This window comes from Mustelus asterias, chromosome 25, assembly GCF_964213995.1.
Source record: "Mustelus asterias chromosome 25, sMusAst1.hap1.1, whole genome shotgun sequence".
Lineage (NCBI taxonomy): Eukaryota > Metazoa > Chordata > Chondrichthyes > Carcharhiniformes > Triakidae > Mustelus > Mustelus asterias.
The window spans coordinates 21,145,625-21,173,007 of NC_135825.1; the positions used below are offsets into that span (position 1 = coordinate 21,145,625).

The 27,383-nt window shown below is 42.6% G+C and overlaps 1 protein-coding gene across 1 annotated transcript in view; it reads left to right on the plus strand.

The window, feature by feature from the left end:
* Window positions 1–27,383, plus strand: part of LOC144511734 (sushi, von Willebrand factor type A, EGF and pentraxin domain-containing protein 1-like) — a 398,606-nt gene that overhangs the window by 355,326 nt on the left and 15,897 nt on the right. The window contains exons 26-28 of the mRNA XM_078241958.1: window positions 4,999–5,095; window positions 8,053–8,126; window positions 8,761–8,943. Coding sequence (XP_078098084.1) covers window positions 4,999–5,095; window positions 8,053–8,126; window positions 8,761–8,943 — 354 coding nt within the window. The remainder of the gene's footprint in view (window positions 1–4,998; window positions 5,096–8,052; window positions 8,127–8,760; window positions 8,944–27,383) is intronic.

A 27,383-nucleotide genomic window follows, 5' to 3' on the forward strand; every position in this document is an offset into this window, starting at 1 on the left:
GGACATGATATCAATCTAAGTTTATGGTTCCACATTGATGAACAAGTGAAATTAGGTATCACAAATGAGGTGTTAAAATGCTGTGCTGAATGGATGTTTGGGCTAAGATAGAAAATCAGATGAACGATATCACCGCTGATATTTGGCTTTGGGATACTTGGTCTGCACAAATTTACAAATTCGTCATGTTCATTCAGACATGTTAGTCCTTGGGACGAATTGGCATGCTTCCCCACAAATGTGAACCTTCATCATCTCTTTAGCCAGGGTTCATTGTGTGTCTCTGTCTAATATTTCACAGTGGACATGATTGATGTAACACAGAATGTGAAACACTCCTCACCATGTACACCTGGCCACTTTTTAAATATTACAATAGTCATTGCAAAGTTGTTAATGTGACCATGTACCTTAAATGTCATGGTGCAATATGAAGTGTTATGATTGTTCCTGGAGATGACCTGCACATAGCTGGTTAATTCTGTGCTGTTGGGAATTGGCAAGAGTGTAAGCCAGGCAATTCACCCAGTTCTTTTGGGCAAGGCAAAGACAGCACAGCTTGTTTAAGTGGGAAATTGATTCGTAACTGAACATGTTTGTTATTAGACTTTGATAAAGATCTGACTGATGCACTGTTCTTGCTGTATGTTTTTTTTTGCATGAATGTTCCGTTTTAAAATATCGAAAGTACATTGCAAAGGATTTGAGAATAGTCATTGGAGTGCAATTATATTCACCTGCTCGATTTGTTTCACTCTCATGTTCTTGAACACAACTGTGATGCATGTAAGAGTTATTGTATACATTGACTGCAAGTTATGCAGCCCAAGGGATTCTCTATAATTTCCAGTCCCCTGGTGCGTTGTTTGAAATGTCTTTCACATTGATCTTTTCACATTTTGCAGTTGCAATGGCTGCCCAAGCTTTAGTGCAGCCCTAAGCTATAGTCCAGGACCATGGAATATGCCAGTCTCCAACACGGTCACGGAGAACTCTTTGAGCTGGATGACCAACCAGTTTCGGGCAGACCAAAGAGCGCCTTTCACCGAGTTGATGATTCTACAGCTGCAGTTGATGTTTTTCTCAATTTGCATCTCAGGGAACATCCCATAGAGCACTGAGTGCTGCACCTCCAAATTGTTTGAGAGGAAACTTGCCAAAAACCACTGCATCCCTCTCCAGACCTTCTTTGCCAAGGCATTTTCCAGGAGTGGAACAATGGCTCCACAAGTTGGTGGAGTGGGCAGATGGATGGCAGATGAGGTTCAATGTGGGGAAGTGAGGTGATGCATTTTGATAGGAAGAACATGGGAATTGCAATTCAAAATAACTGGTAAAATTCTTAAGTGGATGCAGGAGCAGACAGTCCGAGGTGTTTTAGGTGTATATGTGCATAGATTGTTGAAGGTGGCTTGACAAGTGGGGAGAGCTGTTAATGAAGTTTCTAGTATCCTAGGCTTCATTAAAAGGGTACAAGAGCAAGGAGGTTATAGAACGTGCTGCATTGGAGAGTACAGAAGAGGTTTATAAGAATTGTTGTAAAGGTGAGAAACTTCAGTTATGAATATAGCTGGGGAAGTTGTGCCTGTTCTCCATGGAGAGAAGGTGGCTAAGAGGTGATTTGATAGAGATGTTGAAAATCTTGAGGGGTCAGGGATCAGTAGAAGGGAGAAGTATTCCCGTTTGTAAAAAGATCAAGAATGATGGGGCACAGACTAAAAGATTTACTAAATAATGTAGTGTGGTGGTATTCCCATATCTCTGCTGCCATTGTCCTGCTAGATGGTAGATGTTGTGGGTTTGCCAAGTGCTGCCTCAGTCGCCTTGATGCATTCCTGGAGTGGATATTTTCAATGGTGCACACTGTAGCCACTGTATGTCAGTGATGGAGGGAGTGGATGTTTGAGGAAGGATACCAAACAAGTGGACTACTTTTGTCCTGGATGTGTTGAGCTGAAGTGTTGTTGGAGCTGCACCCATCCAGGCAAGTGGGGAGTATTCCATCACACTCCTGACTCGTGCCTTGTAAATGGTGGATAGGCTTTCGGAAGTCAGGAGGTGAGTTACTTGCTGCAGTATTCCTAGCCTCTGACCTACTCGTGTAACCGTGTTTATATGGTGAGTCCAGTTGAGTTTCTGGTCAATGGTCACCCCAAGGATGTTGACAATGGGGGATTGAGTGATTGTAACACCATTGAATGTCAAAGGGCAGCGGTTAGTGTCTCTTATTGGTGATGGTCATTGGCTGGCATTTGTGTGGGATGAATGTTACTTGCCACTTCTCAGCCAAGCCTGGATATTGTCCAGATCTTGTTGTATTTGAACATGGAGTGCTTCATTATTTGAGGAGTCGTGAATGGTGCTGAACATTATGCAATCATTGATGAGCATCCCCACTTCTGACTTTATGATGGAGAGAAGGTCATTGATGAATCAGCTGAAGATTGTTGGGCCGAGGACAGGTTACACAGGGATCTGAGCTCGGACCCCAATTGTTCACATTATATATATTAATGATTTGTAAGAGGGAACTGAATGTATTATCTCCAAATTTGCAGATGATTCAAAATTGGGTGGGAGGGTGAGCTGTGAGGAGGATGCAGAGATGCTTCAGTGTGATTTTGACAGGCTGAGTGTGTGGGCATGTGCATGGCAGATGCAATATAATATAGATAAATGTGAGGTTATCCACTTTGGTAGCAATGATAGGAAGACAGATTATTACTTGAATGTATGTAAATTGAGAGATACTCAACGAAACCTTGGAATCCTTGTGCATCAGCGTGCAGGTACAGCAGGCAGCAAAGAAGGCAAATGGTATGTTGGCCTTCATAGCGAGAGGATTTGAGTATACGGATGTTATGCTGTAATTGTATTGGGCATTGGTGAGGCCACACCTGGAGTATTGTGTGCAGTTTTGGTGTCCTTATCTGAGGAAGGATGTCCTTGCTATAGAGGGAGTACCGCGATGGTTTGCCAGTCTGATTCCTGGGATGGCAGGTCTAAGTTGGTTAGAATTATATTCACTGGAGTTTAGAAGAGTGAGAGGGAATCTCATGGAAACTTATAAAATTCTAACAGGGTTGGACAGGTGAGATACGGAAAGAATATTCCCACTGGTGGGGAGTCCTGAACTAGGGGTCATAGTTTGAGGATAAGGGTAAACCTTTTAGAACTGAGGTGAGGAGAAATTTCTTTACCCAGAGAGTGGTGAATGTGTGGAATTCACTCCCACAGAATGTAGTTGTGGTCAAAACGTTGCCTGATTTCAAGAAAAAAATTAGATACATCTCTGGGGCGAAAGGGATATGGGGAGAAGCGGGGAATCAGGATATTGAATTCGATGATCAAAATGTATGGTAGAGCAGGCATGAAGGACCGAATGGTCTACTCCTGTTTCTCTGTGTGTACGAGTAGGAAGAAAGATATACAGGCGTAAATCAGGAGAATTTGGGAAGCCTGTCTTGTCTGGTGAACAGAAATCCTGATTGGCCACGGGCTGAAAGTTGCACACCAATGCTTTGCAGTGTACTCTCTGTGCAGTCTCACCAAGAAAATTACAGCAATACGTCTTTACTCCTGTGCTCCAGTCCCCTTTTTGGCTGAGAATTTAGGAGGCATGGTTCGTAAGTTTGCAGATAACACCAAGATTGGTGGCATAGTGGACAGTGAAGAAGGTTATCTAGGTTTGCAACAGGATCTTGATCATTGGGCCAGTGGGCAGATGGACTTTAATTTAGATAAATGTGAGGGGATGCACTTTGCTCGATCAAATCTAGGCAGGACCTACTCAGTTAATGGTGGGGCATTGGGGAGAGTTCTAGAACAAAGAGGTCTAGGGGTACAGGCTCATATCTCCTTGAAAGTGGAATCACAGGTGGACAGGGTGGTGAAGAAGGCACTCGGCATGCTTGGTTTCTTTGGTCAGAACATTGAATACAGGAGTTGGGACATCTTGTTGAAATTGTACAAGACAGTAGAGTCACACTTGGAATACTGTGTACACTTCTGGTCACCCTGTTATAGAAAGGATATTATTAAACTCGAAAGAGTGCCGAAAAGATTTACTGGGATGGTGCTGGGACTTGATGGTTTGAGTGAGAAGGGGAGGCTGGATAGATGAGGAATTTTATCTCTGGAGCATCTGAGGCTTTGGGGTGATCTTACAGAAGTCCATAAAATAATGAGGGGCACAGATCAGCTAGATAGTCCATATCTTTTCCCAAAGGAAGGGGAGTCTACAGCTAGAGGGCATGGGTTTAATGTGAGAGGGGAGGTTGGTGTCGGAGGCTGCTGAGTGTCTGGAATGAGCTACCAGAGGTAGTAGTAGAGGCAGGTACAATTTTGTCATTTAAAAAGTGTTCAGACAGTTAAAATGGTAAGATGGCTGTAGATGGCCAAACGTGGGCAATTGGGACAAGCTTAGTGGCTTAAAAAAATGGGTTGTATGGAGAAGTTGGGCTGAAGTGTCTGTTCCCATGCTGCAAACTTCAATGACTCTAATAATCTTCCTTCCTGCCTTTGCCACCAAAGTGGAAAACCTCACATTTATCCACATTATATTGTATTTGCCACTCAGCCTGCCAGTCCAAGCCACCCTGTTGCCTCTTTGGCATACTGCACACAGCACACACTGACATCCAGCTTAGTGTCATCTGCAAATTTGGAGATATTGCATTTAATTCCTTTGTCCAAATCGTTAATGTATATTGCTGAACAGCTATGGCCCAGCACTGAACCCTGTGGAACCCCATTAGTCACAACATGACAATCTGAAAAGGACCCGTTTATTCCCACACTGTGCTTCCTGTCTGCCAATATGTACTCTATTTTAAATCTTTAATTTGTGTTGCCATGAAGGTTTTACTATTGAATATCAAGCACAGAAGAATTGGGGGGAACTATAATCTGAAAAAGATAATGCAATATTTTCATAAAAATTAAACTGGCCCCATTGGGGAATATGGTGTATTTTACCATCTCAATATTTTTTTCCAGCAAGAAATTGTGGTATTCCTGGGGAGATTCAGAATGGATATTATGTTGCATCAGTTACCACTTTTGGAAGCCAAGTTACTTATTATTGTAATAAAGGGTAAGTGTCCAATTTATCAAATACTAAATAAGGTTCCTCACGGTAAGTGAAGAATTTTAATTTGTTTAAATTTTGAGTTGAGGTCTGTCTGTATCTTCTTGCACCATGAGAAGGAAACCTTCTTTCACCTTGTCAGAGAAAGAACAATCATGCATCTTTCTTGATTTGAAAAGCAGCATTAATGAAGGAACGAAAGGCTACATTTCAATACTGAATCCCAAGATTGTGCCTAACCCAGAAGCATGTGAAATCACGGGAGAAGACATTGACTCCATGTCCCAACACCATCACGCACTTTAAAAGATCACACTTTATTCTTGGTGATGAGTCCTGTGTTGTTTCTGATGTGGACGTCCCTGATCTGACCTGATTGATAGCATATTTGTTCAATTTTAAATCAGCCCTGACACTTCATTCTTCCCTGTATCAAGGTTGCGGTTGAACCTTAAAGGCCGTCTGGCCAATTTTGGCGGGTGTGCATTCGACTGTCATGCATGCCCGGCAACCGAAATATAGCGTGGATGCGTGATGGCGTTGGGACACGGAGCCAATGTCTTCTCCCGTGATTTCACATGCTTCTGGGTTAATCACGCCAGGCAAAGTAAAATTCCAGCCCATATATTTTCACCCCATCGTAACTGCATTGTGTCTAAATCTCATCAATTAGATACTGTGACAACTCATTTCAATGGAATACATAATCTTGGGGTTCAGTATTGAAATGTAGTATTTGATTCCTTCATTAATGCTACTTTTCATATGAGGCCAGATGCATGAATATCCTTTTTCTGGCAAGATACAAAAATCCAGCCTGTGGTCATGAATAATATGGGCAGGAGGAGTCATTCGGTGCAATGAACCTGCTCTGCCTTTTGATAAACATAATGTGGAGATGCCGGTGTTAGACTGGTCTGGGCATAGTAAGAGGTCTCACAACACCAGGTTAAAGTCCAACAGGTTTATTTGAAATCACGAGCTTTAGGAGCACTGCTCCTTCATCAGGTGGGCAGCCTGCTTGAACCATTGCAATCCATGTGGTATAGGTACACCCACTGTGCTGTTTGGGATCATGGCCTTAACAAGCAAATCAGCAGTCATTACCATGATTGATGACTGTTTAATTTCCTCTGAAATGGTCTGGCTCAGTTCATCAAACTGTTACAAAGCCAATAAAAAGGGGGAAGAAAACCAGATGGGCTACCTGGCCTCGATTATAGGCATTGGAAATGACGAGAGCAAACCCAGCTCAGGTGACCCTAAAAGGACATCCTAACTAACATCTGGGAGCTTGTGCCAAAATCGGGAGAGCTGTCTCAGAGTAGAAAAGCAAAAGCCTGAATTGTACTTTGCAGCTCATGTCATTTTCCCCTGCTGCCCCATCACAATCATCAGGGATATCCTGTCCCACTGGCAGTTAAACCCAGCAAAGCACAAGAGGAGGTATTTGCCCTGGGAGTACTCAAGATTGACTCTGGACCCTATGGAATCTCATGGGATCAAATCAAATGTGGGCAATGAAACCTTTTGTTGTGTTGATTACCACACACTGACCCCACTCATCTGCTAAATTGGTCATGTACTCTGGTGGGAGTTTTCCATACCCTTGCAATAAAGTCTAACATTTCATCTGACTTCCTACAGTTTACTGTATCTGTCGGCTCTTTTTGTGATTATTGTCGAACACCCTGATGCCATTTACTGCAGTATTCAGTCTCTCCCCACTTAAATATTCAGCTTTTCTGTTCTGTCCACAACAGTGGACAAGCTTGTATTTTCCCACTTTATACCCCATCTGCCAAACATTGTTTTTCCCATCACTTAACGATCCCGATTCCTTTGCAGATTTTTTTTTGTATGTTGCTCACAATTTTTAACTTCCTACCTTTTGTCCTGCAAATCAAGATACCATAAGACCATAAGACATAGGAGCGGAAGTAAGGCCATTCGGCCCATCGAGTCCACTCCACCATTCAATCATGGTTGATTTCAACTCCATTTACCCGCTCTCTCCCCATAGCCCTTAATTCCTCGAGAAATCAAGAATTTATCAATTTCTGTCTTGAAGACGCTCAACGTCTCGGCCTCCACAGCCCTCTGTGGCAATGAATTCCACAGACCCACCACTCTCTGGCTGAAGAAATTTCTCCTCATCTCTGTTCTAAAGTGACTCCCTTTTATTCTAAGGCTGTGCCCCCGCGTCCTAGTCTCCCCTGTTAATGGAAACAACTTCCCTACGTCCATCCTATCTAAGCTATTCATTATCTTGTAAGTTTCTATCAGATCTCCCCTCAACCTCCTGGGTTCTTCTGAATAGATCATAAAAGTTGTGGTCCAGCACTGATTTCTGTGGCACCCCACTAGTTAAAGCAACCTGAAAATGACCCATTTATCCTGAATGTTTATTTAGTTATCCAATTCTTTATCCAAGCTAATATATTGCCCTCAATTCCATGGGTTGTTCTGCAGGGAACATGTGTTTAGGAAGTGTAAATATACAGATTTATTGGTTCCTGTTTATCCTCCTTGGTACATCCGTAAGAACTCTGCCTGTTTGACAACAAATTAATTAATGTTCATTATAGTACGTGTTGTAACAGAATGTTCCCATGGTGCTCATAGGAGCAGGACAGGGCAAAACTTAGCACTGAGCCAGATAAGGAATGCAGGTATTGGGGTAGCTGACTAAGAGCTTGGTCAAAGAAGGTGAAGACAGGGAGGCAGAAAAATGGAGAACTCTGGGGGTGGGCAAGGAAATTCCAGTGGTTGGAGCTTGGGCTGCTGAAGACCCCGCTAGGGCCTCATTGCCAACAAAGGTCATCTTGCTTTTTGTTCTGCTCTGCTGCTAATGAATTGATACATTTACCAATTTAGACCTTTACCCTGAGAACAGTGATAGTGTGACGGGGAGAAATCAGTTTAATTTTTGATATTCTGAACTTTTTTTCTTTTCATTTCAGATACAACGTGGTTGGTAAGGCCACCCGGACATGTACAGCTCATGGTTGGGATGGCCAGGTTCCAACATGTGAATGTAAGTTTGGAATTTTAAATTGCATAGAATGGTTGCCTTGTTTTTATTTTCTGTACCTATTGATTGATCCAAATGAACCCAAGTAACTTAACTGGAGTATTTTGTTCACTGATGTCTCCTAAATTGGGGTGCAAATTTCTAGTATAGCTAATATTTTTACTTTGAAATTTCACACACAGTTCCACCTTCAGCTGTTGTTGAGTCTCCGTTATCATAATATTATTATTGTGACATTACGCTCTTCATATAAAGTAGCAGCCATTAAATGAATCAAGGTAGTATCTTCAGCTATTATTGAGTCTCTGTTTTCTTAAGGACTTTGATCTTGCTGAACTCATTTGGAGAAAATGGACAGTAAGTTGCTCCGCATGTGAGAGAACTGATGACGGGGTCATGTTAATACAGTTCAGTTGCTATTGTGCATCAGGTTATCATGGCTGTTAATTTCGGTCTTCAGAGATTTGTTTTGATCTTCTATATTTTAGCAGAATGCAGATCCTATGATCTCAAATATAAAATTAAACTGTATCAGCTGGAATTCTTCATACTCCTTGCTGCAACCCTATCCCATAAACAACTTCTGTGTTGATGAGCTTTGTGATTTCACAGTGTGTCTGAATTTCACTTTCTCTAGTTGTCACATGTCCCGATCCTCCGCCTATTGCCAATGGAAGAGTTTCATCACCACCTGGAGAGTTCTGGACATTTGGAAGTGCAGCAAAATATTCCTGTCTTGCGGGCTATTTCCTGATCGGTGAAGACACCATCGCCTGTACAGCAACTGGAGATTGGAGTGGGAATCCACCAAAATGTCAAGGTAACAATTGATAGATCAGAATCCGTTTCAATTGTCATCTACAGAAATGGAGAAGTTTGGACATGTAACAGATTTATGGACCAGTTGAATTAACAGCTTTGGCTAAATAATTTGCAGTATTACAAATGAATTGAGTTTTTAGCTACTTTCCAGTTGTTGTTGGCAGTGGTTGTAATTGTTCATCCACCCATAAGCTCTCTACACAGCCCATTGCAGCATGGATTTAGAGCCAGAGATGTTTCTTGTACAAGTCAGACAGCATCCTACTAACTGGCGCTCCTTCTAAGTCCATCATGGCGCTTCCAGCTTGATGTTTTCTGCTGGTGGCTAATTTTGTTAAGCTCTAACCCACCCCAATGCAACTCCAGCAGATGAGTTATTACTATCCGTTTTCACCCTGCAGAAGATCCACTCACTTATAAACAAGGCCCTTTCCATCCATGATCTCATCCTGGAGGATCAGCTTCGCGCCATTACTTTGATGGGAAACTAACTGAGGTGATGACGTACTCCTTGTACTCCTCCTAGCTGACAATGCCTTACACAATTATATGCTGTCAGACTGTGCTCCAATGCTTCATTTGTTGTCCAACTGTTTGGCACTGCACTCATGTTGTTTCTATTATTTTCTGTTTTAACGGTTGCCAGAGATTTGCTGCAATGTCTTCCCTTCCCAGTCCCACAATGTTAACTTTGGGACCAGTTAGGGATCTATTCTTGGCACCCTCTCTTTCTCAGCTATGCACTGTGCCTTGGCAGTAACATCAGTCAGTTATCACAAGTATCTTGATAACCTGTTTATTTTTTATATATTGTCTTTCCATTCTTTCAGCTATCATTTCTGTCTTGGTCATGGAATATAGATCGAGAAGGATAGTGAACCTGACACTGATTCCTGGGGAACCCCACCACATGTCACACACTCCAGTCTGGAAACAACCATTCACTATTACCCTCTTTCACTCAGCCAATTTTCTATGCTGAACACTCATTGTCCAGCCAGGAACAATCTCTTTGAGACATATCAAATGCATTTTGGAAGTCCTTTACACCAGAATAACCTCATCATTTCTCCTCTGACTTCAAGTACCCTTTTTCTCCTCTCACTTTTGCCTTCCACGGAGCTTTGGCCTTCTCTCTCTTTCTTCCCCATTTTGGGAATGTAACTTGAATTTGGCTGAACTAGCTCCTCTTTAAAGGCAGTCTATAGATGTTTGCCAGGGCACCAGGCTTTTGGTCCCCACCACAAACTTTGTCCATGATCCTTCTGATCACTGTCTGAGGTTGAACCTGCCTGTTAACAAATTTGTTATCTCTGGAGTTGACTGCCAGCCATGCCTCTGTTGGTACCAGTCTTACATCCCAGCCAAAAGGATGTGGGTTCAAGTCCTACTCCAGGACCTGAAGCACACAGGCTGATAGTGGTGAACTGTCAGATGTACATTTGTTTGGATGGGACATTAAATAAAATTCATGTCTGCCCTATTATTCCTGAATCTCTTCTGGCAGTGGTGATTTATTAAACTGTTTTCTAGTTTAGGTGTATCTTCTTTTCCGAGTGATTTTTAAAAAAACTTTTTGGAGCTTTTAAAATGTACCTAGTTGGGCTCCTTGTGCTGTGATGATAGTAAGCAGTTGTTCTGTAGATAATTTTTTATTTTAAGGAGAATGTTTGAAGATTCATTTTCCTTTCTTGCAGGCAGTGGATATGTCTGGTAAACATTTGGCTCAGATACTGGGAGAGCAGGAGAATGTAACTTTAGCCATGTAGTGTTTCCTTGGGATAGAGCTAATGGATTTCTGTTTATTGGAGCTCTGATTAAAGGAATGGAATGTGTGTTTAGGTATGTAGGGTCATGTGATATTGTGGTTGATTGGAGGAGCTCGGTCTGTTCCGGTGGGCGGTGGGGGGGGTAAAAAAAGAGAACAGCTTTTCAGTTCTGTCTGGGGTTTGTTTGAAAGCCAAAGTTTTTCCATCAGCTGTTCTCTCTCCACAAAGTCTCTCTGACAGCTTCAAGACTGTGTCTCCAGTCCTTATACCAGGTTTGTTGATGGGTGCTATTTTAAAATGGCATTTCAAGTCTAAGAAGCAGTCACGAAAAGTCACAAAGTCATCGGCCAGCAGGATTAAGGAAAATACCAAGGCTTTTTATACATACATAGAGAGCAAGAGGGTTGGGGCAATCAAGGACAAGGGGAGGGAATCTATGCGTGGAGCCAGAGGAATTCGGCAATTATTGAGTGAGTACTTTGCGTCAGTATTCACCACAGAGAAGGACTTGGTGTAAGATGAGTCTGGGGAAGGGTACATAGTTGGGTCATGTTGAGATCAAAAAGGAGGAGATATTGGGTTTCTTGAAAAACATTAAGGTAGACAAGTCCCCAGGGCCTGATGGGATATATCCCAGAATACTGAGAGGGGCAAGGGAGGAAATTGCTGGGACCTTGAGTGAAATCTTTGTATCCTCACTGGCGACAGGGCAGGTCCCAGAAGATTGGAGAATAAGCAATGTTATTCCTTTGTTTAAGAACGGTAGCAATGATAATCCAGGTAATTACAAGCCAGTGTGCTTTACGTCAGTGGGAGGGAAATTATTGGTGAGGATTTTTCGAGACAGGATTTACTCCCACTTGAAATAAGTGGACGTGTTGGCGTGAGGCGACATAGTTTTGTGAAGAGGGTTTCGTGTCTCACTAACTTGATCGAGATTTTCAAGGTAGTGATGAAATTAATTGAGGGTAGAGCAGTGGATGTTGGCTACATGGACTTTAGGAAGGCCTTTGACAAGGTGCCTCATGGCAGACTGGTACAGAAGGCGAAGTCGCACGGGATCAGAGGTGAGCTGGACAGATGGATACAGAACTGGCTCGGCCATAGAAGACAGTGGAAGGTAGCGTTTCTGAATGGCGGGCTGTGACAAGTGGCGTTCCTCAAGGAGTACTGGTGGGCCCTTTGCTGTTTGTAGAATATATAAATGATTTGGAGGAAAATGTAACTGGTTTGATTCGTAAGTTTGTGGACAACACAAAGGTTGGTGGAATTGCAGATAGCAGGATATAGATCGGTTGGAGACTTGGGCAGAGAGATGGCAGATGGAGTTTAATCCGGACAAATGTGAGGTAATGCATTTAGAAAGGTCTAACACAAATGGGAAATATACAGTAAATGGCAGAACCCTTTACAGTATTGACAGGCAGAGGGATCTGAACGTACAGGTACACAGGTCACTAAAAGTAGCAAAGCAGGTGGAGAAGGTAATCAAGAAGGCATACGGCATGCTTGCCTTCATTGACCAGGGCATTGAGTTTAAAAATTGGCAAGTCGTGTTCCAGCTTTATAGATCCTTAGTTAGGCCACACTTGGAATTTAGTGTTCAATTCTTGTTGCCACACTACCAGAAGAATGTGCAGGCTTTGGAGAAAGTACAGAAAAGATGTACCAGGATGGTGCCTGGTATGGAAGGCATTAGCTATGAGGAGAGGTTGGAGAAACTTGGTTTGTTCTCACTGGAGGTTGAGGAGCGACCTGATAGAAGGCTCCAAGATTGAGGGGCATAGACAGAGTGGATAGTCAGAAGCTTTTCCTTGGGGTGGAAGAGTTGATTACTAGGGGGCATAGGTTAAGGTGCGAGGGGCAAGGTTTAAAGGGGATGTACAAGTTTTTTTAGAGGCTGGTGGGTGCCTGGATCTCGCTGCCGGGGAGTAATGGGCACAGATACGAAGGGGCATCTTGACAAATACATGAATAGGATGGGAATAGAGGGATATGGTCCCCGGAAGGGTAGGGGATTTTTGTTCAATTGGGCAGCATGGTCAGTGCAGGCTTGGAGGGCTGAATGGCTTGTTCCGATGCTGTAATTTTCTTTGTTCTAAGAATGTTGTTGATGTGGAACAGAAACAGTTATAAATTCTAAATAAAAATTGTTCCCTTTCATTTTTAAATATTGTTCAACTGTTAATGGTTAAGCTGCTTCATTTATTAGTTATAATTGAACTGAGTGATTAAATTACATTTATATTACTGTGTTTGAAGAATGCCCCTAATTTGTCAGTGGAATTACTCCTGGAGTGAAGCACCGTATCCTCACATTTATGCCAAAATAGAAAAATTGTTGAGGTCTAGTCTGTCTTTATAATATACCTTGAGGTTTGGGCCCAGAACCCAAACAGTGCCCATAAAATCGAGCTTAATTTAGTCCTGCAAACTACTGCCAGTGGTGAGTAAATTATCCTTGGGCCATAACCCACTTTTGTGTTTGTTGCCAACTTTCCGAGCACTTAGAATGCCACAATCTTGTGTACTGTTTCAATATTTCAGGCTTCTCTCAACTTGGGTGAGATGCTGGAGGACTGGAGGGTTGCTGACTTTATGCCTGTTGTCAGAAAAGGTTGTAAGGATAAGTTTAGCAATTACAGGCGAGACACTTGTAAGCAAGCTTCCAGGAAAGAAAAGTTGGGATAGAATTAGTAGTCACATGGAAAAATGTGGGTCAATTAGGACATTTCGAGAGGAGAAATCATGTCTAACTTGCTGGAGTTTTCTTGAAGGAGTAATTGGTGGAAAAGGGTAATGCTGTTGATGTGGTGTACATCAAGCTTCAGAAGGCATTTGATACAGTGACACACAACAAACTTGTGAGGAAAGTTGTAGCTGATGCAATAAAAGTGACAGGAGCAATGTGGATACAAAATGGCTGAATAATGGGAAGCAGAGAGTAAAGTGTATTTTTCAGACTGGAGGAAGATTTGTCGTGGAGTTCTCCCTTTTCGTAATGCATGTTATTCGTCTGGATTTTCGTGTTCAGGGTTAAATTTCAAAGTTTGCAGATAGTATAAAGCTTGGAAGTATTGTAAACTGAGGACATTAGTTCAAAAGGATATGGATGAGTTGGTGGAGTGGGCAGGTAGAATTATAGAAACCCGAGTGCAGAAGGAGGCCATTTGGCCCATCAAAGCTGCACTGAAAAAAATCCCACCCAGGCCCGATCCCCATAATTCCACATATTTACCCCACTAATCCTTCTAATTTACGCATCCCAGGATACTGAGGGGCAATTTAGCATGGCCAATGCACCTAACCCGCACATCTTTGGACTCTGGCAGGAAACTGGAGCACTCGGAGGAAACCCACGCAGACATGGGAAGAATGTGCAAACTCCACACAGATTGCAGATCAAGTTCAATGGGGAGAAGTGAGGTGATGCATTTTGGGAGGGATAACATGGGAGATGCAGTGTAAAATTCTTCAGGTGCAGAGATCCCTGGGTGTACATATGCAGAAATTGTTGAAGGTGGCATTGAATACAAGAGCAAGAAGGTTACGCTGCAGGATGTGATGCATTTAGAAAGTGCAGAAGAGGTTTACAGGAATGTTTCCAGGAATGAGCAACTTCAGTTATGAGGAAAGCTCGGGAGGTTGTGACTGTTTTCTTTGGAGAGCAGGTGACTAAGAGGCAAGTTGTTGGAGATGTTCAAAACAATGAGCGGGAGGACTCGGTAGAGAGGGAGAAACTGTTCCCACTTGTCAAAGGATCAAGCATGATGGGACACAGACTGAAAGATTTACAAAAGAACTTCTAGGTGGTGGTGTTGCCATTGTCTCTGCTGCTATCATCCTGCTAGATGGTAGTGGTTGAAAGTTTGAAAAGTGCTGCCGAAGCAGCCTTGAGTTCTTGCAGTGCATCTTGTCGATGCTGCACACTGCAGCCACTGTTTATTGGTGATGGAGGGAGTGAATGTTTGAGGAAGATTCACCAATCCAGTGGTCCAATTTGTCCTGGATGGTGTTTGGCTTCTTGAGTGTTCTTGGTGTTGCACTCATTCAGGCAAGTGGAGAGTATTCCATCACACTCCTGATTTGTGTGTTGTGTATTGCAGGGAGGTTTTAGGGAGTCAGGAGGTGGGTTGTTTGCCATAGGATTCCTGATCTCTGAACTGCTGTTGTAGCCACAGTATTTGCATGACTAGTCCCATTTAGCTTCTGGTCAATGGCAACCCCCAGGGTGGTGTTGATGGGGATTCAGCAATGGGAATGCCACGGATTGTCAAAGGGGGATTATTAGATTCTTTCTGTTGGAGGTGTTCATTGGCTGGCACTTGAATGGCACATGGTACTTGCCACTTGTCAGCACAAGCTTGGATGTTGCATTTGGCCATGTATTGCTTCAGTATCTGAGGAGTTGCAAATGGTGCTGAACATTGTGCAGGTCTCAGAAAACATCCCTACTCCTGACCTTGTGTGCCATTGCTTTGTGTGTCTCAGTGGGAAGAAAAATACACATGCGTCAATTGAGAGAATATGGCAAGCTTGCATGTGGGCAATGCTCAAATGTCTTATGGCGTGTGCACACAAATCTGGTCACATGAGGCCTGTGGGCTGCAAGTTATGCAACACTGCTATGCAGAGTACTCTCTGTGCAGACTCACCAAGTCAAGTGCAGCAAGACATCTTTACTCCTATACTCCAATCCTTTTGCAGTGAAGGCCAGCGTACCATTTGCCTTCCCAGTTATTAGCTGCAACTACCTGCCAGCTGCTAGCGACTCATGAACAAGGACATCCAGGTTGCTTTGGAGATCTACATTCCCATCTCCTCTCCATTGAGAAATATTTCGCTTTCCTGACTTTCTTTTTTCCAATCAGACAGCTTTACATTTATTACCATTAAATTACCTCTGACATAATACTAAATCTAAAATACCCCAATTACTGTTGGTTCTTAATGTACTCCTCCAGAAACCATCTCTTACACACTTCAGCAGTTAACCTTCCAAAGCACTCGTGCCAGTTAGATTTGCCCAGTCTATGTAAATTGAAGTCTCCCATTATTACTGTATTATCCATGTTACATGCAGCTCTTCTGATTTTAAATACTGTATCCAATGTTACCACCACAGTTTGGCCTGTAAACAACTCCCATCAATATTTGCTACCCTTTACTGTTTCTTAACTACAACCAAACTGATTTCACATCTTGACCCATTTGATTTTAAGATTCCCCATGCAAATATATTGCTCCTGTACCTTTTGTAACATTGCTAACCTAACTCCTTTTACTTTTTGTGTATTCTTCCTCAATGATTACTCTTGAACATTCAGTTCCAAGTCTCGAGTCACCCTGTAACTGAGTCTCCAATGACAATTAAATCAAGTCCATTTATACCTTTGTGCCCACAAATTACCTATCTTGTTGCAAATGCTGAGTGCATTCAGATCGAGTGCCCCTAACTTTGTATTTTTAATATTGTTTTATTCTGATCTTATTTCATGTTTCACTTCCTTCACTTTGACTGTCCTCTAATTTTGTGTACTGCTTTTCTACTTGTTTATATCAGTTTTCTTTCCAATCTGAGCTCTCCCTCAGATTCCCATCCCTTCCCAATCTACTTTAAATGCTTCCCAACAGCACTCCCATATCTCCCTGTGTGAATGTCAGCCCTACTCCTGCTAAGGTGCAGCTTGTCTATTTGTACAGGCCCCACTTGCTCTAAAACCAACCTTGATGCCCTCCCTCTTGCAGCAGTTCTCCAGCCATGTGTTTTCTCATTCAATTCTTTATTCCAAGGCTCACTAGCATTTGGCATGAGGAGTAATCTGCAGAATACATGCTTTTGAAGTCCTGCTCCGAACCATGTAACCCCTGAAATATTTTGCGACCTCATTCCCCTTCCCATCTTTGTCATTGGTGCCAATGTTGACTATGACTTCTGGTTGTTCTCCACAGACATATCATACAGCTATTATATGACATCCTTGCTCTTGGCAGGAGGAGATTTTATTTTCATTTCTCTAAGACTTTGCTTTCTCTGATCTGAAGTTGTGGATGAGTGAAATTTTCCTCCAACTGAACATTCAGAACACTGCTGTTGCTACTGAACCTTCCAATCTGCAGCTACTCCATCTGAACCGGGTTCCGCGAAGACTTGATGGTATATGATGCATTATTTCCCAAAGCCCACATCCTAGCCATTGCCAAGACGATTTAGTGCCCTGTCCTACAATTTGCTTTGTCCCTTCAACTCAAGGGATTTGGCAATGGTGAGAAGAGCTAAGTGCCTCCAAAATTGTAGAATGAAATTAAAAGTCTTGAGGTACTTTACATTTGGAGAGGTGTCTTCTAACTGTGACTTGAATGTACTGGAAAGGAGATTTATTGAAACGATTAACTTTTTTTTAGGTGACTGTGGCAAGCCTCCAGCGTTGGAAAATGGCTCACCAACTGACGAACATATTTCTCAGACCGTCTTTCCTGTGGGTTCTCAAGTCACTTACAAATGTCACCCAGGTTACGTGTTTCAGGCAGGAGTTTCAAGATATATTATCTGCAGGACAAATGCAATGTGGTCACTATTACGGGCTGTTTGTGAACGTAAGTAATTTATTTCTCCTATTCCTCTCCCTCTTTGCTTGGATTTCCCTTGGCCTATTTTCTGTCAATATCAGTGACTTTTGCTGGAGTTCATTTCCATGTGGTTGAGCAATCTTGCAGGACAGCATCCAAGTGATTATTTTTGTATGAAAATCTGTGTGATGGTGTGTTGCTGAAAAATAGGCTTCAATATAACTTGGCTTTGATAATTTCTGGCTGAACATTGCGGCAAACTCCCTATTGGGTGCTGTATTCTTTAGAATTAAAACATTCATTTATATCCCATTCTGATTATCTTGTCCATTTATTAAATAATCTGCTAAAACTACTTGTTACCTCTCATGATCTATTTGGTGGTATCTCTGTTGCTGGAATTCTGCTTCCCAGCCTCAATTTGTTACTTTCTTGTTTTTCTATTACACATCCCTATTCTTAATGATCTTATTTATTTTTTTAGCTCATTTTGTCCCCTATAAAACTGCACATCAAGATTCCTCTGCCCCTGCTAGCCAAGTAAAGCCTATTGACTTCAGATCTATTTTCTTCCTCTTTGCTCCCGAACCATTATCCAGAAACCTCCAACCTCAGCCACGGCTGGGATTCTCCAGTTCCGCTGCACTGAATGGAGTTTTGGCTGAGTGCCACATTCTTGTTGGCAGCGGTGAATGAAATCTGGAGCATCCCACCCATTATTCGTGCATCTGGCTGTTGGACACAGACCATGGGATTCTTGCGTGATCAACACACAAAGCAGAAATCTTTTGGATGTGTGGTTGATGTGATGGACTGTGACAAACACTTGTTACTTGAGTGAAAAGTGAAACATTTCAGAAATTGGTTGTGATAGTTTGTTGGATTAGGGTAAATGTTGGAAAAATCACCTGGATTTGACCCTCAAGTACTTGAGCCTAAAATCCTGTCGGCACTTAACTGGGCAATATGTGTCAGCCCCCCCAAGCATCTGACCGATGGGACTAATTTGTGCAGACCAGTATTATTGGGAGCGCAAACTGCTTTCCACAGTGAAGTTATCTTTGTCAAAAATAACACCATTTAGGTAATGTTCCAGATATTGTGGACATGATATCAATCTCAGTACATGATTCCACATTGATGAACAAGTGAAATTAGGTATCACAAATGAGGTGTTAAAATGCTGTGCTGAATGGATGTTTGGGCTGAGGCAGAAAATCAGATGAACCATATCACCGCTGTCATTTGGCTTTGGGATACTTTGTCTTGCACAAATTTACAAATTCGTCATGTTAATTCACACATGTTAGTCCTTGGAACGAATTGGCATGCTTACCCACAAATGTGAACCTTAATCTTCTCTTTAGCCAGGGTTCATTGTGTGTCTCTGTCTAATATTTCACAGTGGACATGATTGATGTAACACAGAATGTGAAACACTCCTCGCCATGTACACCTGGCCACTTTTTAAATATTACAGTAGTCATTGCAAAGTTGTTAATGTGAACATGTAGCTTAAATGTCATGGTGCAATCTGAAGTGTTACAAATGTGTTCCTGGAGATGACCTGCACATGGCTGGTTAATTCTGTGCTGTTCGGAATTGGCAAGAGGCAGCACAGCTTGTGCAAGTGGGAAATTGATTCGAAACTGAACATGTTTGTTATTGGGCTTTGATAAAGATCTGACTGATGCACCGTTCTTGCTGTATGTTTTTTTTTGCATGAATGAAGCATGATGGGAGAGGGGACAAAGGAAACTGGTGTTGAATTTGTGAGCCTTGCTTTGTGGAAAGCTTTAGTGCTTGGTCAGAATGTCAACTTCTGAATGGACCTGCCATATATTAAGCTGATCTTTCTCTCCAGCCTGTCGGTAACTGCAACACTATATTCTGCACCCTTTCCTCTCCTTCTCCCCTGTGTACTCTATGTACGGAATATTTTGTCCATATAGCGCACAACAAACGCTGCTCAGTTCTGTGTTGGATGTTTGTTGAGTGTGGGATCAGTGTTTGCTTTTCTCAAACCGCACTAATATTCCCAACAAGGGCAAGAGGTTTCAGTGTTAAAAAATGTAAAAAATTAAAAACAAAAGAAGACAGGATTTGGTTAAATCTCACGGGATCCAGGGTGAGGTTACCAAATGGATACAGAATTGGCTTGATGACAGAAGACAGAGAGTGATTGTAGAGGGCTGTTTTATTTTCAAACTGGAGGCCTGTGACCAGCGGCGTGCCTCAGGGATCGGTGCTTGGTCCACTGTTATTTGTCCTTTATATTAATGATTTGGAAGAGAATTTAGGAGGCATGGTTAGTAAGTTTGCAGATGACACCAAGATTTATGGCATAGTGGACAGTGAAGAAGATTATCTCGGGTTGCAACGGGATCTTGATCAATTGGGACAGTGGGCTGATGAATGGCAGATGGAGTTTAATTTAGATAAATGTGAGGTGATGCATTTTGGTAGATCGAACAAGCACAGGACTTACTCAGTTAATGGTAGGGCATTGGTGAGAGTTACAGAACAAAGGGATCTTGGTTTCAGATAAAGCTCGGCACAACATCGTGGGTGAAAGCGCCTGTTCTGTGCTGTACTGTTGTATGTTCTATGTTCTAATGTTCTGGAATAAAATATCTGAAGTACATTGCAAAGGATTTGAGAATAGTCATTCGAGTGCAATTATATTCACCTGCTAGATTTGTTTCACTCTCAGGTTCTTGAATATAACTGTGATGCATGTACAAGTTATTGTATACATTGACTGCAAGTTATGCAGCCCAAGGGATTCTATATAATTTCTAGTCCACTGGTGCGTTGTTTGAAATGTCTTCGACATTGCTCTTTCCACATTTTGCAGTTGCAATGGCTGCCCAAGCTGTAGTGCAGCCCTAAGCTATAGTCCTGGAACTTGGAAAATGCCAGTCTCCAACATGATCACGGACAACCCTTTGCGCTGGATGACCAACCAATTTCGGGCAGACCAATGAGCGCCTTTCATTGAGTTGATGATTGTACAGCTGCAGTTGATGTTTTTCTCAATTTGCATCTCAGGGAACATCCCATAGAGCACTGAGTGCTGCACCTCCAAATTGTTCGAGAGGAAACCTTGCCAAAAACCACTGCATCCCTCTCCTTCTTTGCAAAGGCATTTTCCAGGAGTGGAACAATGGTTCCACAAGTTGGTGGAGTGGGCAGATGGATGGCAGATGAGGTTCAATGTGGAGAAGTGAGGTGATACATTTTGATAGGAAGAACATGAGAATTGCAATACAAAATAAGGGGTAAAATTCTTAAGTGGATGCAGGAGCAGAGAGACCTAGCTGTATCTGTGAATAAATTGTTGAAGGTGGCTGAGGTGGAGAGAGCTGTTAATGAAGTTTCTAGTATCCTAGGCTTCATTAATAAGGGTACAAGAGCAAGGAGGTTATAGAACGTGCTGCATTGGAGAGTGCAGATGAGGTTTATAAGAATTGTTGTAAGGATGCGAAATTTCAGTTATGAATATAGCTGGGGAGATTGTGCCTGTTCTCCTTGGAGAGAAGGTGACTAAGAGGTGATTTGATAGAGATGTTGAAAACGTTGAGGGGTCAGGGATCAGTAGAAGGGAGAAATGTTCCCGTTTGTAAAAGGATCAAGAATGATGGGGCACAGACTAAAAAATTTACTAAAGAACATAGTGTGGTGGTATTCCCATATCTCTGCTGCCATTGTCCTGCTAGACGGTAGATGTTGTGGGTTTGCAAGTGCTGCCTCAGCAGCCTTGATACAATCCTGGAGTGGATCTTTTCAATGGTGCACACTGTAGCCACTGTTTGTCAGTGATGGAGGGAGTGGATGTTTGAGGAAGGATACCAAACAAATGGACTACTTTTGTCCTAGATGTGTTGAGCTGAAGTGTTGTTGGAGCTGCACCCATCCAGGCAAGTGGGATGTATTCCATCACACTCCTGACTCGTGCCTTTTAAATGGTGGATAGGCTTTCGGAAGTCAGGGGGTGAGTTACTTGCTGCAGTGTTCCTAGCCTCTGACCTACTCATGTAGCCACTGTGTTTATATGGTGAGTCCAGTTGAGTTTCTGGTCAATGATCACCCCAAGGATGTTGACAGTGGGGGATTGAGTGATGGTAACACCATTGAATGTCAAAGGGCAGTGGTTAGTGTCTCTTATTGGTGATGGTCATTGCCTGGCATTTGTGTTGCACGAATGTTACTTGCCACTTCTCAGCCAAGCCTGGATATTGTCCAGATCTTGTTGCATTTCAACATGGACTGCTTCATTATTTGAGGAGTCGTGAATGGTGCTGAACATTGTGCAATCATTGAACATCCCCACTTCTGGCCGTATGACGGAGGTAAGGTCATTGATGAATCAGCTGAAGATTGTTGGGCCGAGGACAGGTTACACAGAGATCTGAGCTTGACCCCAACTGTTCACTTTATATATTAATGATTTGTAAGAGGGAATTGAATGTATTATCTCCAAATTTGCAGATGATTCAAAATTGGGTGGGAGGTTGAGCTGTGAGGAGGATGCAGAGGTGCTTCAGCGTGATTTGAACAGGCTGAGTGTGTGGGCATGTGCATGGCAGATGCAATATAATGTGGATAAATGTGTGGTTATCCACTTTGGTAGCAATGATAGGAAGACAGATTATTACTTGAATGTATGTAAATTGAGAGATACTCAACGAAACCTTGGAGTCCTTGTCCATCAGCGTGCAGGTACAGCAGGCAATAAAGAAGGCAAATGGTATGTTGGCTTTCATAGCGAGAGGATTTGAGTATCGGGATGTTATGCTGTAATTGTATTGGGCATTGGTGAGGCCACACCTGGAGTATTGTGTGCAGTTTTGGTGTCCTTATCTGAGGAAGGATGTCCTTGCTATAGAGGGAGTACAGCGAAGGTTTACCAGGCTGATTCCTGGGATGGCAGGCCTGTCATATGAGGAGAGATTAAATTGGTTAGGATTATATTCACTCGCGTTTATAAGCGTGAGAGGGGATCTCATAGAAACATAAAATTCTAATAAGGTTAGACAGGGTAGATTCCAAAAGAATGTTCCCAATGGTGGGGGAGTGCAGAACTAGGGGTCATAGTTTGAGGAAAAGGGGTAAACGTTTTCGAACCGAGGTGAGGAGAAATTTCTTTACCCAGAGAGTGGTGAATGTGTGGAATTCACTACCACAGAATGTAGTTGTGGCCAAAACTTTGTCTGATTTCAAGATGAAATTAGATGCATCTCCAGGGCTGAAGGGATATGGGGGGGGAAGAGGGGGGATCAGGATATGGAATTCTATGATCAAAATGAATTGCAGAGCGGGCTCGAAGGGCTCAATGGCCTACTCCTGTTTCTTTGTGTGGGCACTAGTAGGAAGAAATCAGGAGAATTTGGCAAGCCTGCACGTGGGCAATAGTCAAATGTCTTGTCTGGTGAAAAGAAATCCTGATTGGCCACGGGCTGCAAGTTGCACACCAATGCTATGCAGTGTACTCTGTGCAGTCTCGCCAAGACAATTACAGCAAGACATCTTTATCCCTGTGCACCAGTCCCCTTTTTGGATGAGAATTTAGGAGGCTTGGTTTGTAAGTTTGCAAATGACACCCAGATTGGTGGCATAGTGGACAGTGAAGAACATTATTTTGGATTGCAACGGGATCTTGATCAATTGGGCCAGTGGGCCAATGAATAGCAGATGGAGTTTAATTTAGATAAATGTGAGGGGATGCATTTTGGTCGATCGAATCTGGGCAGGACCTACTCAGTTCATGGTGGGGCACTGGGGAGAGTTATAGAACAAAGAGGTCTAGGGGTACAGGCTCATAGCTCCTTGAAAGTGCAATCACAGGTGGACAGGGTGGTGAAGAAGGCACTCGGCATGCTTGGTTTCTTTGGTCAGAACATTGAATATAGGAGTTGGGACGTCTTGTTGAAATTGTACAAGACATTAGTAAGGTCACACTTGGAATACTGTGTACAGTTCTGGTCACCCTGTTATAGAAAGAATATTATTAAACTGGAAAGAGTGCAGAAAAGATTTACTAGGATGGTACCGGGACTTGATGGTTTGAGTTATAAGGAGAGGCTGGATAGACTGGGACTTTTTTCTCTGGAGCTTAGGAGGCTTAGGGGTGATCTTATAGAAGTCTATAAAATACTGAGGGGCATAGATCATCTTGATCGTCCATATCTTTTCCCAAAGGAAGGGGAGTCTAAAACTAAGGTGAGAGGGGAGGTTGGTGTCAGAGGGTGCTGAGTGTTTGGAATGAGCTACCAGAGGTAGTAGTAGAGGTAGGTAGAATTTTGTCATTTAAAATGTGCTTAGACAGTTAAAATGGTAAGATGGCTGTCGAGGGATATGGGCCAAGCGAGAGCAATTGGGACTAGCTTAGTGGCTTAAAATAAATGGGCGGTATGGACAAGTTGGGCTGAAGTGCCTGTTTCCATGCTGTAAACTTCAATGACTCTAATAATCTTCCTTCCTGCCTTTGCCACCAAAGTGGAAAACCTCACATTTATCCACATTATATTGTATTTGCCCACTCAGCCAGCCTGTCCAAGTCACCCTGTTGCCTCTTGGCAGACTACACACAGCACACACTGACATCCAGCTTAGTGTCATCTGCAAATTTGGAGATATTGCATTTAATTTCTTCATCCAAATCATTAATGTATATTGCTGAATAGCGATGGCCCAGCACTGAACCCTGTGGAACCCCACTAGTCACTACATGACAATCTGAAAAGGACCCGTTATTCCCACACTGTGCTTCCTGTCTGCCAATATGTACTCTATTTTAAATCTTTAATTTGTGTTGCCATGAAGGTTTTAGTGTTGAATATCAAGCACCAAAGAATTGGGGAGAACTATAATCTGAAAAAGATCCTGCAATATTTTCATAAAAATTAAACTGGCCCTATTGGGGAATATGGGGTATTTTACCATCTCAACATTTTTTTCCAGCAAGAAATTGTGGTAATCCTGGGGAGATTCTGAATGGATGTTATAATGGATCAGATACCACTTTTGGAAGTCAAGTTACTTTTTATTGTCATGAAGGGTAAGTGTCCAATTTATCAAATACTAAATAAGGTTCCTCACTGTAAATGAAGAATTTTAATTTGTTTAAATTTTGAGTTGAGGTCTGTCATGGTATCGTGTTGCACCATGAGAAGGAAACCTTCTTTCACCTTGTCAGAGAAAGAATAATCATGCATCTTTCTTGATTTGAAAAGCAGCATGAATGAGGAATGAAATGCTACATTTCAATATTGAATCCCAAGATTGTGCCTAACCGAGAAGCATGTGAAATCACGGGAGAAGACATTGGCTCCATGTCCCAACACCATCACGCACTTTAAAAGGCTCACTTTATTCTTGGTGATGATTTCCTGTGTCGCCTCTGAATGTGGACGTCCCTGATCTGACCTGATCTACAGCATATTTGTTCAATTTTAAATCAGCCCTGACACTTCATTCTTCCCTGGATCAAGGTTGCGGATGAACCTTAAAGGCCGCCTGGCCAATTGACCCCACCCACCATGCATTAAAGCTGACAGGCCATGCAAAATTGAGTTACATTGGCCACTTCATGGGCTAAATTGCCTGCTTAATTTTGGTGGGTGTGCATTTGACTCATGCATGGCCACCATCCGAAATATAGCGTGGGTGTGTGATGGCATTGGGACACGGAGCCAATGTCTTCTCCCGTGATTTCACATGCTTCTGGGTTAATCACACCAGGCAAAGTAAAATTCCAGCCCATATATTTTCACCCCATCATAACTGCATTGTGTCCAAATTTCATCAATTAGAGACTGTGACAACTCATTTTAAAAGAATACATAATCTTGGGGTTCAGTTATGAAATGTAGTATTTGATTCCTTAATTAATGCTACTTTTATATGATGCCAGATGCATGAATATCCTTTTTCTGGCAAGATGCAAAAATCCCGCCTGTGGTCATGAATAATATGGGCAGGAGTAGTCATTCGGCGCAATGAACCTGCTCTGCCTTTTGATAAACATAATGTGGAGATGCCGGTGTTGGACTGGTGTGGGCACAGTAAGAGGTCTCACAACACTAGGTTAAAATCCAACAGGTTTATTTGAAATCACGAGCTTTAGGAGCACTGCTCCTTCAGGTGAGCAGCCTGCTTGAACCATTGCAATCCATATGGTATAGGTACACCCACTGTGCTGTTAGGGATCATGCCCTTAACAAGCAAATCAGCAGTCATTACCACGCTTGCTGACTCTTAAATTTCCTCTGAAATGGTCTGGCTTGGTTTATCAAACTGTTACAAAGCCTATAAAAAGGGGGAAGAAGCCAGACGGGCTATCTGGCCTCGATATAGGCTTTGGAAATGACGAGAACAAACCCAGCCAGGTTGACCCTATCATCCGGGGGCTTGTGTGAAAATCGGGAGAGCTGTCCTTCAGACTAGAAAAGCAAAAGCCTGACATAGCCATACTCTCGGAATTGTAATTTACAGCTCACGCCATTTCCCTCTGCTGCCCCATCACAATCCTCAGGTATGTCCTGACCCACCGGCAGCTAAACCCAGCAGAGGTCGTGGCACAGAGGGAGGATATTGCCCTGGGTTGTACTGAAGGTTGACTCTGGACCCCATGAAATGTTATGGGATCAGGTCAAATGTGGGCAATGAAACTTTCTGCTGATTACCACAGACTGACTCCCCTCATCTGATAAATTGGTCATGCACTCTGGTGGGAGTGCCCCACATCCTTGCAATAAATTCAAAAATTTCATCTAGCTTCCAGCTGTTTACTGTATCTGGAAGCTCTTTTTGTGATTATTGGATTATTGTACAAGAACACCCTGTTGCCATTCACTGCAGTATTCAGTCCCTACCCACTTAACTATTCACCTTTTCTATTCTACCCACAACATTGGACAAGCTTGTATTTTCCCACTTTGTACCCCATCTGCCAAATATATTTTTTTCCAATCCATTAACCTATCCGAGTTCCTTTGCAGATTTTTGTTTGTATGCTGCTCACAAGGGCGGCACAGTGGTTAGCACTGCTGCCTCACAGCACCAGGGACCTGGGTTCGATTCACGGCTTGGGTCACTGTCTGTGTGGAGTTTGCACGTTCTCCCCTTGCCTGCGTCTGTGTCCTCCGGGTGCTCCGGTTTCCTCCCATAGTCCAAAAGACTGGTTAGGTGCATTGGCCATGCCAAATTCCCGAACAGGAGTATGGTGACTTGGGGATTTTTACAGTAACTTCATTGCAGTGTCAATGTAAGCCTACCTGTGACTCATAAATAAAGTTTACTTTCAAGTTTTAACGACCTACCTTCGTCCTGCAAATCGAGATACAATATACTTCATCCCTTCATCTGTATAGATTGTAAAAGTTGTGGTCCAGCACTGATTTCTGTGGCACCCCACTCATTAAAGCAAGCTGAAAATGATCCACTTATCCTTAATGTTTGTTTGGTCACCCAATTCTCTATCCAGGCTAACATATTGCCATCAATTCCACGCGTTGTTCTGCAGGAAACATGTGTTTAGGAAATGTAAATACCCAAATCTGTTGTTCCTGTTCATCCTGCTTGGTACATCCTTAAGAACGTCTTGATGCATAGTTGGCAATTAATTAATGTTCATTTAGCACCTGTTAGGAAATTCCAATGGTTGGAGCTCGGGCTGCTGAAGACCCAGCTAGGGCTTCATGCCAACAAAGGTCATTTTGCTTTCTGTTCTTCTCCGCTGCTAATGAATTGATACTTTTACCATTATAGACTTTTACCCTTAGAACAGTGAGAGTGTGATGAGGACAAATCTGTTTAATTTTTGATATTCTGAATTTTTTTGTTACTGTAACAGTTTCTTTTCATTTCAGATACAACCTGGTTGGTAAGGCCAACCGGACATGTACAGCTGCTGGTTGGGATGGCCAGGTTCCAACATGTGAAAGTAAGTTTGGAATTCTAAATTGCATCGAATGGTTGCCTTATTTTTATTTTCTGTACCTATTGATTGATCCAAATGAACGCAAGTAACTTAACTGGAGTATTTCATTCACTGATGTCTCCTAAATTGGGGTGCAATTTTCTCGCATTGCTAATA